Source organism: Pelecanus crispus, chromosome 3 (assembly GCF_030463565.1).
Source record: "Pelecanus crispus isolate bPelCri1 chromosome 3, bPelCri1.pri, whole genome shotgun sequence".
Lineage (NCBI taxonomy): Eukaryota > Metazoa > Chordata > Aves > Pelecaniformes > Pelecanidae > Pelecanus > Pelecanus crispus.
Genome location: NC_134645.1, coordinates 48138185 through 48155262, shown reverse-complemented (window position 1 = coordinate 48155262; position 17078 = coordinate 48138185). Strand labels below are relative to the sequence as shown.

Below are 17078 nucleotides of genomic sequence, written 5' to 3'. Positions count from 1 at the left end.
GGGAGGCCTCCTGTCTCTCTGCCTGCTTGGGGTGGGCTGCTTTCTGCCAGTGTGGACAGGAAACTGGAGCTAACAGTCAGTGCCTGCATCCTGTTGCTTGGGCTGCCAGCAGCTACATGTGATTTTGCACAAGTCATATCTGTGCATTAGTTTTCTTCTTTGACATGGAATTAATAATAGTTTGAGTTAATTAAAGCTCTTGAGGTCAGCGCATGAAAAATGTAGCGTAGTTATATGTGGCTCAGCACAGTGCACAGGTAGGAAAATGTGCGTGTAACCTCTAGTACTAATGACTTTGCTGTATTGATATTATGTAAAATCATTTGCATGATGAGTGTGATTAAGTGGTCATTAATTGTAGGCTTCTGGTCTTTATTGAGCACACAGGAGTTCACTTCAGAACTGTTCATTTAGATTTGCTCATGCATACAAAGATTTTTCTTGCATGATGTGTAAGATACATTTCTGCCTGTACAAAAATACTGCATTTAATGTGTGAGACTGAAATAGGCAGTGGCCAGTCATTAGTGCCACCAGCATGGTTCATCTAGTCTGAACCCATTCTTGGCTTTCCTGCATCTTATTCAAATGGCTACGTGAAAATACACTAACAAAGGAGTAAAAACGAAGGTATTCAGGTGCACAGTTATAACTGTCTTGTTGGAGCCCTGGTTGATGGAGGAATTACACACTATGGCATTTGAGACATCTAATTTATGTGCTTTAATGCAAGCAGCTGTCATTCTGCATTTGGTATTTAGGAAATTTAGACATACAGTTTTTTACTTTTTTTTTTTTTTTTTTTAAATGCTGCTTAATTTTTAGCTTTAAAAATAGAGGTGAAGCTTTTGGACTTCTGACTTCATCAGACTGAGAGAACTGTGACATTTTCTCTTGCACCTGAGTTCCACACTGAATGTTTGATTTCTTCCGTCATTTATGAGTGCTCAGACTCTTATCCTCATTTAAAAAAAAGAGGGGGGGAGTGGAATCTTTATGGCCTAGCAAAATGTATGCCATCTAATGCTTTTTATGATTTCTTTAAAACTAGATTGTTAAGGCTTAAAAACTTTATTAAGGCACTCAAATCTATTTATTTTGAAGGAGTTTTAGACATTCCCATGATCAGCTGGGTTGTAATGCTGGTGTCCAGACTACTGGATTACGTAGCTACTGTTGAAGATGAAGCAGCCACAGCCAAGAAACCTCTGAATGGAAAAGAGAGGGAACGATTTTTGACAGGTATGTAACACTTGTTATCCAAACTTGCTCCTATGGGTATTGGTTTGGGAGCTCTTCAAATACTTTAAATGTATGTTCCAATTGACTTGAAAAATGAGATTTTAGAAACGGATGTTGTGATTGTTTTATTTGCACTGTTGTCTGCTTCTTTACTCCCCTTCTCTTTAGAAATAGACCTCATTTTTTTGAAGTAAAAAATACAGGATTGATTTTAGTTTATAGAATGTCTGTATATTATCCTGTGACTACGGGACCTGGCAATTGAGAGTACACCATGTTGAGACAGTTTGATATTGTGAGAAAGGGTAACAGTATGACTTTATAACTGCTTTGGTATTTGCCATGATATTTGTATCCCAATACTTTTAAATGCATTTTTTGTCTGTTTAGTATTATTTAAGTGGATTAGCTATGGTTTTCTTTGAACATCCTTTCTAAAAATGAAAACTGTAAAGCTTTTGTGTTATGGAAGCTGTTCAGGTATTTTTAGTTAGGGCAGTTTTGCTTATCTCCGTATATGTTTTGAAAATAATGAAAACAAAATGATACCACCGCATTTTAAAATTACACAGAAATATTACCATCAGTGGTGATGGTTGCATAACACTAAGAGTTAGATCTTGCTTGCTTCTTTAGTGTTTAGTGTATGGAGATGATAACCATTACTGCAATGTAAATGCTTTTCTCTGGAGTTAAGTGAGGTTTAATAAGATGGATTAATATGTCCTTTTTGTTTTTTCCTATTTCCATTAGGAAACCAGTGGAGTTTTATAAATAACAGCCTTCACACTCAGAGTCTGAGCAGATCTACTAAAGGCAACAGTAGCCTAGATAGACTGTATTCCCGAAAGATCAGAAAACAGCTTGTGCATCATAAACAGGTGACTTCCAGCACGGTAGTGACTATTTTCACAGAAGTATATCTCATTTCTTGAAAGAACAGCTTTAGCCTTGGGACTCATTCAGCCTTGCTTTTGCATAGGTCTGGTTCTGTAGCTAAAGGCTGCCTAACTTCTTTGATATTCATCTTAAACCATGGGGCATGGGATCTGCTGGAAGAACAGATGATGGAGTGTAGTGTTGCACTCTGTGGCCCATATTGGACAAAAAGTATAATTTACTTGCTAGATAAATCTGGGTACACCTGACTACAAGCACCTAAGCTGTGATTTAAAAGTTGGTAATTATTAAGACACAATATTTTCATTTCTAAATGCAACCATGCAGCTTTTATGGCCCTGGGCATGTATGTCTTGAGCTCCTTTAAAAATGCTGTTTCTTCTTAAACTTCATCTATTCTGGGTCTGCTAGTAGTCCCTTATGGTGTCTTAGTTAAAATTGTAGATAAACTGTATTTTAAAAGCTCAAGTTACAATTTGAACTGAGGATTACTATCATATGAACATACTGATCCTTTTAACATCTTATTGCTTAAATTTTCATTTTTTCCTATTAACATTTTCTTTTAGCAACTTAACTTATTAAAAGCAAAACAGAAGGCTTTGGTGGAACAGATGGAAAAAGAGAAAATACAAAGCAACAAAGGATCATCATACAAACTTTTAGTAGAACAGGCAAAACTAAAGCAGGCTACTTCAAAGGTATGATGCTCTGAAAATGTAACTGACTTCTTGTCCTTTGTGTGAAAAGACCTGTTCCTGCAAAGGCATTTTTGTCCTACGTTGACCTTATTTTAAAAAGTTGTTTCATCATGGCTGCTATCAAGTATGTTGTGATCCTGAAAACAGCAGCCATCTGGAAATTTCTTGCACTGTGAAAACTAGTTTATCCTTCTACAGGGTTTTTTTAGGTAGTCATGGCCAAAATCACTACTAATCTTGTAGCTTTGGGAATGCCAGTCATATCTTTAAACTTTGGATAGTATATACCAATAGAAATGTAAAATAATATTTTATATGGCTAACTTTTATGCATGATACTCTTCTGGATGCTCTCCTGGTTGAGTAATCAGAAGAAAATCATGCCAAAGACTGTCTCCCCAAAATAATAAATACAACTTTTGAGAATGTTTTTTGAGCTTTCTCAGAAGCTCTTTGCTTCCTAAAAGTACTTGCCATGTAAGCTGTGGCATCTTGCAGTAAGCCCTAGATACTGAGAGTGGATGTGGTAGTTAAAGAATTATTTTGATTATGAGATGAGGTGCTGAAATTTAGGGATTTCTAGAGATGGCACTATGGACTTTGCAGGGAATGCCGAAAAATGTGTAAATCTTTCTAGCTACCAAACTTAGGTATCTCTTTAAATATTTATTCTCTAGTTCCAGAAGTACTAATGTCTGTTAGGATGAATTAAAGTAGGCCTGTGGAAAGAGATTGTAGAACATTGGACCTTAAAAGCAATCTGAAGGGAAATCTTGCAACAACTTCTAGTAATTATGGAAAAAAAAAAAAAAAAACCAAAACCCCCCCAACAGCCCAAATTTAAACACAAGCATAAAAATAAAGCCCTAAGTTTTCACTAACTCTGCTTGTCATGAGCTGTTCTTTCCTGCACTATCTTCTGCTTTATTCCAGCAGGTTATATCGGGGGGGCTACTCTGCTGGTGGCCCCCTTGAGACATCTTTAAATGAGTCACTGGCTGAAATACGCTGTCCAGCTATTTAAGTTTCACTTCATAGCAGCCATGTTGCATCAAAAAAGCATGTTGAAATAAAGAGTTTTCCCCTTGCAGTATCTTAACATCTTGTTACAGTATTACTGTACACTTGATAGTTGCATTTCATAGAGTTTTTACTACTTCACCTACTAATCACTTTTAGTTATGACAAGCTGCGAGTAACTTAAAACATTCATTGCATTTAGGAGAAAGCTGAAACCTTTGTGTTAGTAAATAGTTCTTTCTCTGGTCTACTTCAGTAGCTTCTACTTAAGTGAGATTATAAGAGGCATTAGTGTTACCTAATTTTAGACTGCTTGTGTAGCTGATACAATGAACTGAGCTCCTAAATGTGTGCCCTTGGTGGATGGGAGGATTAATAAAAGCACCTTCTTTCCTCCATTGAGTTTGTAGACCAGGGTACTCTGGAAGTATTAAGGAAGTTAGAAATTATTGATGATTTATGTAATGTGAAGAACCAAGAGGTCAGCATTCTTGTAAGGGTAAATTTCCATATTAGCTATTTTTATATGCAGTTTGCTTCATGGTAACCGTAGCTTTATATGCAGGTATGGAAATATGAAAGAAATTTCTAAAATGCATATTCTCGATATGTTTTATGACAAACATAAAGGCTTATTTGGCACTTGTGTGGAACTGGATAATTTGGTTATGAGTCTGTCACTTGAGATAACATGCTGCCAAAACAAATTTCTGCCAATAAAGCCTTAATTCCATTCCAGATTCTCATATATTCTTAGACTCTTTTTAGTCTCATGTATTCTTTCTTTTTTTTCTTTAAGTTTTACAGTTACTGTTATTGCTGCCTCAGATTTTCACTGGGAAAAGATGTAGATGTTAGTTTTAAAACGTAACTGTTGTTTTAAATTTAATTTCTGCAGCACTTCAAGGACTTAATACGCTTACGTCGGACTGCAGAATGGCCGCGTTCTACTTTAGATACAGAAGTATCAACAGCAAAGGAAACTCCAGAAATTGAACCACTTCCATTTACACTGGCACATGAACGTTGTATTTCTGTAGTGCAGAAGCTGGCACTCTTTCTCTTGTCCATGGACTTTACTTGTCATGCAGATTTACTTCTCTTTGTTTGTAAGGTAAACAGAATATGGAACATCACTCTGTAGTTGCAATGGAGACTGCATTAAATTAGCATTCTATTACTGCTTTTTTGCTGGCTTGATGGTAAAAATTAGCTGCAGCATTGAAATTTCTAGTAATTTCTAGTGAGGTAGTTTGATGGCTTCAAATTTGCGTAGAAAAAGTAACTTTAAAAAAATATTTTCATATAATTACACTTGTAAAATTCTAAAATTTAAGCTAGTAAAAATACCTGATTTACTTGTAAGCAAACTCTAATACTCATAGAAATTAAAGCTATTACATATTTTCATAGTGTTAAATATGAATAGGCATATATTTCTTTTTTTATAGGTTCTTGCTAGAATTGCAAATGCTACAAGACCAACAATTCATTTATGTGAGATTGTAAATGAGACTCAGTTGGAAAGATTATTGCTGCTTCTTGTTGGAACTGACTTTAATAGAGGAGACATCTCTTGGGGAGGAGCATGGGCTCAGTATTCTCTGACTTGTATGCTGCAGGATATTCTAGCAGGTTTGTTTTAATTTCATGTTTTTCAGAATGTATGTTACACTTGAAACTTTCCTTTAATGTTTTAGGGTTTGTTTATTATTATGTTAGAATCTGCTGACACTATTAAGATAGTAAAAAAAAAAAAAATCATAAAATTGAGATTAGTATGTAAAAAAAAAAAAGGCAATTTAAATTGCAGTTACAGTCAATCCTGAATTAGTGACTTGCACACTAAAAAGTTAATATTCATATGATCCTGATTATTTGAAAACTATTCAGAACTCCTCCCCTTGAAGAAGTAGCCCTTGGAGAATTTAGAGTTAGGTGAAGAAAAACAGGCAGTTGACCTAGACACTGGGATGTTAATTTGTAGCTGGAATGAAGCTTGAAATAGAGCTGTCTGCTTAATCTAATACCTAGGAGAGTTGTTGGCACCTATAGCAGCTGAAGCTATGGAAGAAAGTGCTCTGGGAGAAGATGCTGGAGCTTCGGCTGGGGATTCTGATGACTCTCTCCAGCAGTCCACAGTTCAATTAGTGGAAACAATAGATGAACCTTTGACACATGACATCACAGGTAAATTACTTCATAATTTTGATGTATATATGTATACTGAAAAAAGTAAAAAACCCTTTGCTGTTACTCATCTGTCAAAATATCAGTAAAGGATTTTTGGTGATAGGGTAATTAGTTTCTGAAAATCCAGGCAGAATATGAGCAATTCTTCAACCTAGTTTTACATTTAATTAGTAAAAAATGGTTATTTTTCCAGTGGTTTTAAAAAAGGCAACTTGATTGCATTTATTAACATTTTCCACTAAGAGCTGTAATATTAAAAGCCTTAAAATTATCCATTAAGTGCATGATATATCCATGTTTTATAATTTGTACTTGTATAATAATAAAATGTATAATTAATACTCTCAATTATTCAAAGGTGCTCCACCTCTGTCATCTTTGGAAAAAGATAAGGACATTGACCTTGAATTACTGCAAGACCTGATGGAAGTTGATATTGATCCTTTGGATATTGATTTGGAAAAAGATCCCCTTGCAGCCAAAGTCTTCAAGGTATGACGCACCTGAGTTTTCAGGTTAACCTTTACATGTAAAATAGTAAAATCGTTTCTCTTGCACTTCTTCATTAGTGGTATTTGATGTCTTACACCTTCTTTTAGCTTTTTGTAAAGGTTTAATGTAGAAAGACAGGAGGGAATGTAAAGATCGTGTTCACATCTCAGATGTGTTCATATCTCAGTTGACCACAAACTATTTTGCTTTTGCATGAAAATAACATGTGTTATAAACATCTTGTTTATACAGATAAAGTCAACAAAAGCATAATACAAAAGAAAAATAAAATCTAGTCTTGTAATTTTGTTTATTAAGAATAGAGTGCCGTTTGCTTCTGCAATTGATCTTAAGAGTAATACTGCTAGTATTGTGGTTTTTTTTTAAAAAAAAAAAAAGGTCAGCAGTAGCTAGTGCTCAGACCAGCTTCAGACTATGAAGAGAAGCAGCTAACTTCAGAACTTATTTCACTGTGGAACAAGAAAATTATTAAATGCTTTCATACTTAAAATGGAAGCTAAACATACCCGAGGTACTAAAATAACATTTAGATGTAATCGTATATTGTCAAGGTATATTAAAAACCAAAAATATTTTGGTTGTAAAGAAACACAACTGTTCATAATAAAATGTTGAGGCTCTTTTCTCTTCCTATAAGGATGACATTCTCATTTGGGGTTTTCCCACTCCTCTCGCTATTGACTTAAATCTTCAGCCTCATCTGAATTAACCTAAATTAGCTTTCTTGCCACTTGCTCAGACAACACTAAGTTTTCTTTTTTTCTCTGTGTTCCTTCGTATGTCCTTCCACTGATTACCTATCATGTAAAGATTTTTTTCTTTAAATCTCACCCTACCAAAATATTTTATTTACTGTATAATTTTTCCCTGCTTCTTTATTCTGCTATCATTTAATTTGGCGGTACTCCTTAGTCCACTTCATCCATAGGTATCTTCCTGATTTTATTGCCTAATGGGATGTCCTCTTAAAAACAGCCAGAAAAACACTCCTTCATTCTTAATCCTTCTTAAGATTTGCTTCTGTATCTCTAAAATGACAGTTGATATTGGATCTTGCCATTAAAAAATAGGCATACACAAATCACCTTCATACAGTCTTACATTACTGTTTTTTTTTTTTTCTTGTGATCCATATGTTTTCTAAGTGTCTTAAATTATGACACTTGAGTAGAGATTATTCAACTCTTTCTTTTGCAGAGCCCAGTACAAATAATCCCTGAGCCTCACTGAGGCTTCAAGGTATTTTAATAGTACAGTTAATAATATAGTATTCTGTCTTGATAAATAATTTCTCAAAATATGTGTGATACTCCACTTCCAAATTTACAGTATGGTACAAATGTGTGAATAAAAGCTGATGATAACATTTTCAAATTGGCTTCTTGAATCTTTGAGACAGCTAACTGCATTGCTGGATTTTCACAATCACTAAGGATTTAGTAGCTTATACTGCAATAAAAATTGAAACAAAATTTTCTAAACCTATTGGATCCAATCTTCTGGTTTTAATTTTTTGTATTTCAGTGTTTATTGGAAGTCACTACAAAATTTATTTTTGTACTTGAGAAGTCTAAAGAGTTGCTGTTTATTTTCTTCTTGTTTTGTTTGTTTTTTAAGCCTATAAGCAGCACCTGGTATGATTACTGGGGTGCTGATTATGGCACCTACAATTACAATCCTTACATTGGAGGCGTTGGAATTCCAGTTGCAAAACCACCGGTAACTACAGAGAAAAATGGATCACAAACTGTGAGCGTATCAGTCTCTCAAGGTAAGCAATGAACTAAAGTTCTGTTCGGGCTCTCTTTCTTTGATACTCTATTTGATGCTTTTGCATATCAAATTATGTTAACAATTTCTACGTGCGTTAAGTGGAAAGAATTACATTTTCTGTATGCCGCAGTTTTTTTTCTGTGGTAACTGAGAGAATATTATGTGGCGTTTGCTTTGAAAACAGCCTAACACAGCAGAAAATCTTATTTTGTAATATTTTTGAACACATACTTACAAGCAGTTTTAAATCATTCCTGTTTTCTCAGGAAATTTTGGAAGCTTTCTTCTAGTTGGCTTATATTTGGGTAGTTGGCTCTACCCAAAGGAATGAGGTGGCACACTTGTTTAGTTTAGAGGAGTATTACTGAACTGGGGTGATAGATTGTTCCCCTGCCGCACTGGGGAAAAACAGCTTTTTTGTTCTTGTTTGAGAGCTATTACTGTAGGAAAACCAGGCTTAAATGTATGCAGATTTAGTCATGTGTGATATTAAAGTGACTTTGACAAGAAATACGTGTGTGTTCCACAGAAACTTAGTATCTTTTTAGTTATGTGTCTCATGTCTATAAGAATCTTAAGTTTGGTTCAGAGTATACGTTTCTACATTCTGCTTCCGTCATATATAAAAGTGAATCTTCCTGTTAGTGACACTGAGATTTTTTTCAGTTTAATGTGGACTGTATATCTATATTGCTTGCAGCAGGAGTTAGAGTAACTAATTACATATGTCTTTGATATAATTCAGTTTTACCCTGTTTGTTGCCTTGCGCAGCTTTAGATGCACGCCTAGAAGTTGGACTTGAACAGCAGGCTGAGCTGATGCTGAAAATGATGTCCACCCTGGAGGCTGATTCCATTCTACAAGCATTAACAAACACATCTCCTACATGTAACTACATGTTGTCAAATCATTCTCTTCACATAATGACCATGATGCTTTGAAATTTGTACTAATTTTTTCTGGAGTCACTTAGCAGCTTAGAAAAAGTTATATTTCGCTTGAATTTTCTTGTTAGGCTGAGCCTTAGAGATATTTCTTTGTTCAGATTTTTGAATTACGTGTCCACATATATTTAAGACATTTTGTGAAACTGGTCAAATGTGCAGGATTCCTTTTACAGTGCATAATAGTACAATGGAGGAATTGTTTTCATTTTCCGATCTAGGTGAAAGTGAACGTTAAGTTTCCTATTTTTGTGAAGCTTCGTGACAATTCAGCTGTTTGAAAGCTGCTTTGCACCTGACAGTTTCACGTATTCAGTGATGAAAGCGAAAATATTTGGATACAATTTTGAGCTCGCCTGTTCAGAAAGCTTTATGATGTAAAAACACTCATGATACCGCTTTACTTTTGAACATATTTTCAGTGAGTTGCACTGCCCATCTTGTTAAGGTGTGCTTCTTTGTAGCTTTCTGGGTACCTTAATACACATGCAGTCATTAGTTGAATATCTGATGATGGAGTAGGTTTAGTGACATCCTCAGACTTTATTTTCTGGAAATTTATTATTGACTACAGTAGTTTTACCATAATGCATGAAAGAGACGCTCCAGTTGTTGTCTTACCAGGACACGCCTGTAATATGTGCTTGGCAAGAACTGTGAAAATGTATTTCTGTGAGCTCACTTTCCAAACAGTTTTTTGTGAAGATAGAGGTGTCCAACATTCAAGTATGCCTTTCACAGTATGGCAGTCAATAGTCCCACTCAGCTGAATGCTGTGTTGAAGATGTTCTTGTAAATTATGAAATGTTTCTTTCCCTTAAGTATAAAATGCAAGGAAGTAAATATGATACTACTTTTAGCAGCTTTTACAAAATAATTCAGGGGGGCTGGTACTTTTTGTTGTTGTTTTTTAGTAACCCAGTCTCCTAGTGGAACAGATGATTCATTGCTGAGAGGATTACATGCTGCTAACCAAAATGCCCAGTTGATTGTACAGTTGTCGTCTATACCTATGCTGAGCACATGCTTCAACAAACTCTTTTCCATGCTACAGGTCCACCATGTTCAGGTATAGAATTATGAATTTTGAAATGTTTTGATAGTATTTCTCTCTAAATTTGAAAGTTGTTTTCCTGTATTTCTTACTACTTAGGATGCAAGTAACCTGTTATGTGCTTTATTGATTATGAAGTTGTCATGGACAACAGTGCCAGTAACATCATAGACAAGCTACTGAAAGCTTTTATCAAATAGGACATTTCTTGTTACAGTAGTATAGTGGGTATACATTGTCATATTGAAAAACAGGTTATTAGGCTCACTGAAAGATATTTGTTAGCTTATTAGTGAGAAGTGTCACTAAGTGTGCAGTCTCCATCTGTGGATGTTTTCAAAACCCAGCTGGATAAAGCCCTGAGCAACCCAGTCTGAATGTCTTAGACCTTCTTTGAGCAGAAGATTGGACTGGATAACCTCCAGAGGTCCCTTCCAACCTGAATTAACCAGTGATCCTAAATGTTAAAATTAGAAATATGCTTTTTAAAAAGTCGTTGGTTTAGCAACGCTTTTCCTCATATGTCCAAAGGAATGCCATGTGTGCTATATATGTGTGGTTAGGTGCCTGCGTACCTGTTCATATTGTAATTGGGTGGCTGACTCCATCCCTCAATCATTCTTTAAATATCTCATCCAAAATGCAGTTTGTGGGGTAAAGGACCTTGACGCTTCCCCAAAATATCTAAATAGTTATTTTCCTCAAGGCAGTTATTCAGAGTGAGCATCAGTGTCTCTGGTAGTAAAGGAGGTTTCCCAGTAATTAAATTGGCCTTTTGAATAATTTTGGTTGTCTGGTTAACATCACTTGACTATATTGAGACATTCCTAAAGCTTACATGCAAACCAGCCTTACAGATGTAAGGTTGTGGTACAGGCATTTCTGAGCAGTGTGTAAAGCTGGTTTTTTTTAATCATAAATTTGAAGTAACTTCTTAAGAGAGACTTAACTGTATTTAGAAGAAATCAATTACAAAAACGTAGCAGAAGCATTTGCTAGTTATGCTGAATTTGCTTTGAATGTTATGTTTATCAGAATCTTCCAAGTGCGAGAGAGTGAGTGAGTGTGTGTGATCAGTGAAACAGAAGCACCTGAGAATGTAGATAAGGCTTTTAAAATCAAAACAGGTAACCTTTTATGCTCTGGAGTTCTGGAAGAACACTTGAATTTGGTCTGATAGTGGGGTTTTTTTTTTTCCCCTTTTTTCAGCTTGAATCCCTTTTGCAGTTGTGGCTCACATTAAGCCTAAATTCCAGCTCTTCCGGAAGTAAGGATAGTGGCGCTGATATTTTCCTTTATAACGCTAACCGAATACCTGTCATTTCCTTGAACCAAGGTAAAATACATTAGATATGGGAAATTAATTTTCAGGAAGTGTAAGATAAGATTATTTTTTTAAGTACTTGATTTTTTTCTAATAAGCAAAAAGTATTAAAATAAGTATTCTTGATAAGATCAATGCTGGGATAATTTCAGCGTTCTTATTAAAGAGCTCATGGGCTCATTATCTTCTTAACATGAAAAATGTGTAGTTGGTATGTAATTGAGAGATGATTCCCTGAATTTGCGTAATCTCCTCAGAAATTAAATTGTAAAATTTGTGATTCTTAATTCTTCAGTAATCGCAAGAGGACTTTTTAAAAGACAATTCTTAGTCTAACGTGGACTATGCACCTGTATGTACTTCTCTGACAAATTTCTTCTCCTTGTATACCATCCTCTGATATCTTTATTATCAAAGGATTTGGTGTGGGGGAAAGCCCTATTGCTTTTTGGCATCAGTCTGCTAATCTAGTACAAAGGCATGTCGTATTTTTTTTTTCTATAAAGTAATTTATATAGTTTAAAAAAATCTGTGATGTCTTGTGGTGATAGTCCAGAACATTAATGCCTGCTATAATGAACATGTTATGCTGACTTCCATGAGAGCATTGTGAAAACAGAAGTTTCTTTGCATTGTTTTCTCTGAGATATCAGAGTGGGCATTGTGGAAAGTTCTGTGGGCAAATTGCCGTGAAGCGTTGGTGAGGCTTCTTTTCCTAACTTCCTGGAACAATAGTTGTCAAAACAAAATAAATACAACAAACAATAATATTAACAATAATATTAATAACAATAATAAATATAACACCTTACAGTAAAAATAAGACATTTATAGTAATACCCTGAAGATTAAAGCTTGGGAAAACATGTTTTTCTTGACAGCTTCAGTAACCAGCTTCCTGTCAGTTCTGGCATGGTATCCTAATACCTTACTCCGGACATGGTGCCTTGTGCTTCATAGCCTAACTCTCATGACAAATATGCAGCTTAATGGTAAGTTGTGGGTGGGTTTGGGTTTTTTATTTTTTAATGTTGACTGTTTTAGTGACATACAGATAAGCGTTGATTCCCATCCGAAAGATTACCAGAACTTTCCCTGTGTCATATAAGCACTTTTTTTGGTTCTCCGTAACTTCAGGCTTTTCAAGAGTGGGCTCCTTGAATTGTATGTACCATGGAAACTGAAACCCTAGTGGTAAAAGAAAACGTCCTTATAAAGAGGTTGTCAATGTCTTCTGAAAATGAATCTTAGGACTAGCTAATGATCCTTGGGAATTAGCTTTGTACTATGGGAAGAGGTAGCAGAGAGGAAGGATTAAGGCGCTATGAGAGAGATTCATGTTTCTCTGATGCAGTAGGAATGTTTTTATAAGTATGCAGGCACTAGTCATTGCTTATGTTAAGCTATCTGAAAATAAGCCCCTAGAAGCTGAATCTGTTAAAAAAGAAATCCAGCCCTTTCATTTCATTTCCTTATGCACACCAGTTTATCTCACATTCTGTATATTGCTCCATAACACACTAGAAATAATCTCCCTTTGTGAATGAGATTTTGCCACAAGACTGGTAGAAATTAAAGAATGTAGTTTTTAAATGAAGAAATTAAGCTTCTAAATGGCTCACTATCATAGGGCAGCTGTTGTGAGGAATGCTTTTGTGGCCTTGTCCTCAAAGCTAAGAAGATATCAAATGGTAGAGAACTTGGAGACTGGAATGTTTTAAAACCTATAGGTTAGACCAAGTGAGAGCTCTTTTAAATTCTGTTTTCACTCCAAACATATGACTAAAGACAGTGTTTACAGAAGAAAGAAACCCAGAGCCACCTGAAGATCACACTTCTATGAGGCAATTTGCCATGCTGTGATGACGCAGCTATTCTTCCTCAGAGATGCTTATGAATCTTCTTTTCATGTGTGCCATTTCAAATCATTGTATTTGGGATGCACTTTTTCCTTCAGATTTTCACTTTCTGTCCCTTTTCTGTGATGTTATTTAGAGATCAGTCTCACAAAAATCTGCTGAAATTTTTGCTGTTAGGTGAAGCAATAAAGCTGTGAATAAATTGATGGAAGAGAATTGATATTCTCAAACTGAGACCTCCATCTTATTCTTGGTATTTGTGAATAGAACATGGCCTGATTTGTAGGATAACAGTGCCTGCAGTTAACACCCATGTGTATTTTCAGCACTCCAATTTGTAACTGTAGACCAGCAATTTCCAAAAATTACTGTGTGTGTACCACTGAGACCATATGTGAATCTCTTCCAAGTGGTATGAGGCCCAGTGTTTGTGCTCTGACACTGACAGACGGGCAGGTGTGTGTTTGCAGGAGTTTCTTAGGCAACTGCCTGAGATCGGTAAGTGAAGATGTGAATGAAAAGCTGCTCGGAAGCAACCAATATGAATCATCGCAGGCGCATTTCAGCATATGAATGTGGTTGTGGATTTTTGTGTATGTAGGATTGTGAGCCCAAGGTTGGGGTTGAGTTGGAAAGGGTTGGAGATGCAAGCTTGCTGGAAGGTAAAGAAAAGGGTTGAAGGTGTGTCTCCTTTTACACATGTGTGTGGATTAACACAGATACCTATTCCTTTTCCCATACTCACTGATAGAACCAGGAGCTAAATAAGTTTAAGTGCCCATCAGATAACTTCTGTGCTAGGATTCCTCAGCAACTAATAATTCAATATAAACATCTGTCTCAATGGCACCAAGTTGTCACATTTAAGAAGTGAAATAATCTCTGTTCAATTCTTGACAATTGAAGGTGGGATCATCAGACCACTTCTCCAATCAGTAATTCTGGTTTACATGTGTTTAGTTCAGAACTGGGACTAATAGTCCCTCAAGCCATTACAGACAGTGTCTCACAGGAGTTCTCATCAAGTTGTAATTTTTAAGATCATGCTTTCCAGAACAGATAGTATTTTGTGGGTGGTTTTTTTTTTTTTTTTTTTTTTTTTTTTAATATATACAGCCAGTAGAGAGTGAACAATGTGAAGGCAAGTTGTTCCTGAGACTGGTGAAATTTAAGTGACATGTCAGCTTTCTTTGGAGTCAAGTTTCTCTTGTATCCTCTTTAATTCTGTAACATTTTAAGCTATGAAGTACAAATTGTTGACCTATCTTCACTGTATTGACAGGTTATGGTTAGTTTGGGTTTTTGGTTTTTTGTTTGTTTGTTTTGTTTTTTGGGTTTTGTTGGGTTTTTTTAAAACCACTAAGATGTCAATTACAGTTCATTTGGAATAATTTAGGTTAGCCTTGCTAGATGTGAGTGGTTATACCATTAGGTTCTTTCCCCTTCTAATACCCAAAACATGACAAGCCCCCAGATGTGTTAATTTGCAGAATATCTTCACTGATGAAAAAACACCACCACCAAAAATACTTTATTCAGATGATTTCAGGTATAATAAACCTCTTCAGATGCAATAAGCCTTTTAAATAAGCAAGAAGGCACCTCTTGTTGACATAATCCTCATCAGATAATCATATTTGCTGTTTTGGAAACTGAAAAACAACTTAGAGGTGTAGCCGCCTGTAGGTGATTCACTGAACTCTTTTTGCAGGTGGGCATTTTAGCACTGAGAAAATCCCACTGTAGCTATTTTTCTAAACCATTGGATCTCAAAGCATTCTCGGAGAACCTCCTTCTTAAGTTTGCTTTATTTAGTTGAAATTCATTATTGCCATTTGTTACATATGTTCACATTCAGGCATTCTGTTTTCCCCAGTCTTTCATTTAAAAAGAATAAAGGAGAAAAAAAAAAAAGAGGGGGAAGGGGGAAAAAAAAGGGCAGTGCTTTTTCATATTCTTCCATCCATTCTAGATAAGGGTCTTGCCTTATTTGCATTTTATGGGTAGCCTCTTTGAACCCGCTTCTGAACTATTGTACTCTGAAGATTACAGTTTTGGTCACCATTTCTTCAAGAGATCAGTGAATTGGAAGATCTTGTCATGACAAGTGAGGTGGTTCTAGAGATCTCATCCTGATGTTATTTTCAAAGCTGTTTCTTAGTTTTTTTTCTAAAACCCCAGATTTCTCCAGTAGTAATCAAGGCTTTTTAGTTGGTTTTTTTTTCCGCCACCTGAGTGTAGGGTAGATTCTTTCTGGGAACTGTCCTATGTTGGGATTTTATGAGCAACCACTGTCTAGGGCAAGTCAGTTCATGGTCAGAAAAATCTTATTTCATTATGCCATTATGTGCTGATAAATGTCTTCAGAATGAGAGCTCAAGCTGTGTAACTTCTGTGCTTCAGAAACTCTTATCTGAGGGGTCCGAGATACTTTTCAGGGATACACCCAATACCCCTGGCCATTTCAGAACAATGACCTGAATTGGTTACAAGATCTAGGGACAAATTTTGCAAGGATGGTGTTTAAAATCAGTATTTGATGGATGACATCTAGAACCATTTAATGCTATGTAAAGGAAGGTGGGTAGAAGGAAATCTACAGCGACACCTGGCTAAGAAAAATTTCTCAGAGCTACAGCTGTCATCTGTCAAATCATTCTCGTAATGCATTTACTCATCTGTTCCTTTAGCAAGAACTATTTGTGCTCTCCTCCCATGCCCTTTTGCTTATCTGTTATTGTTGTCACCGGAAATACTGAGAGCAGTGTTTTGAGCATGAACACCACCTGACAGAGCAGATAATGTAGATGCATCCTGAAATCTAAGTTAGAATGTCAAACAAAACATGTCAGACTACAAATATAATGTAGAAAAAAAGTGGGATTTTATATTGTAGTGATATTTTCAGCTGTTAAATATAAAATATAAAAATAAAATAACTTAGGAAGTAATGAAGATGGTTTTATTCAGTTATGGCATCAACCATATCATGAAACGGTAGAAAAACTATGGAGCCTTCTAATCCTAGAAGGAAAGGAGTTGAGGGTTAGCTTGTGGACTTGGCTTCTGCTTGTCAAGAGGAGATGGGCTGTGACTGTCAATTGTGGGGAAGTTCTAATGTAACATCTGCTTTTATTAAGATGTAAAGTTTTCAGGAATAGCCAGATTTAATAAAGTCGTTACAATACAGACCTAACAAGTGAAGGTGAACACAGCAGGAAAAAGCTGGAGTTTTTAAAATAATGTTACCTTGAGAGAAACACCAAGTGAACAAATTAAATGACTTGAAGCTACATCCCAGTTATGCCCTGTTCAGAAAAATGCAAGCATACATATTCTAGAAGCTGTAGTTTCAATGGAGAGTTTGTTTTGTTTTGTTTTTTAAAAAAGAACAACATTGAATAACAGTGTTGCTTGTCACACCGATCATTATAGACTTCATAGGTGATTCAGGGTCTCTGAAGAAAATGAAATACCTTCTGTCTATGAAGGTACCATTCAGGAATGCAGGAAAGCACAAGGGTATGTCCCTTTTTCAAATAAAAATATATACA

The 17078-nt window shown here is 35.7% G+C and overlaps 1 protein-coding gene across 2 annotated transcripts in view; it reads left to right on the top strand.

Annotated features, from left to right (window-relative positions):
* The window catches only part of BIRC6 (baculoviral IAP repeat containing 6), a 188520-nt gene that overhangs the window by 70619 nt on the left and 100823 nt on the right, over positions 1-17078 (top strand). For both annotated transcript variants that reach the window (XM_075708606.1, XM_075708607.1), the window contains 12 exons: positions 1105-1242; positions 1996-2123; positions 2712-2843; positions 4762-4977; positions 5315-5498; positions 5898-6053; positions 6415-6548; positions 8187-8340; positions 9115-9231; positions 10202-10356; positions 11551-11677; positions 12547-12657. In XM_075708606.1, coding sequence (XP_075564721.1) covers positions 1105-1242; positions 1996-2123; positions 2712-2843; positions 4762-4977; positions 5315-5498; positions 5898-6053; positions 6415-6548; positions 8187-8340; positions 9115-9231; positions 10202-10356; positions 11551-11677; positions 12547-12657 — 1752 coding nt within the window. The remainder of the gene's footprint in view (positions 1-1104; positions 1243-1995; positions 2124-2711; positions 2844-4761; positions 4978-5314; positions 5499-5897; positions 6054-6414; positions 6549-8186; positions 8341-9114; positions 9232-10201; positions 10357-11550; positions 11678-12546; positions 12658-17078) is intronic.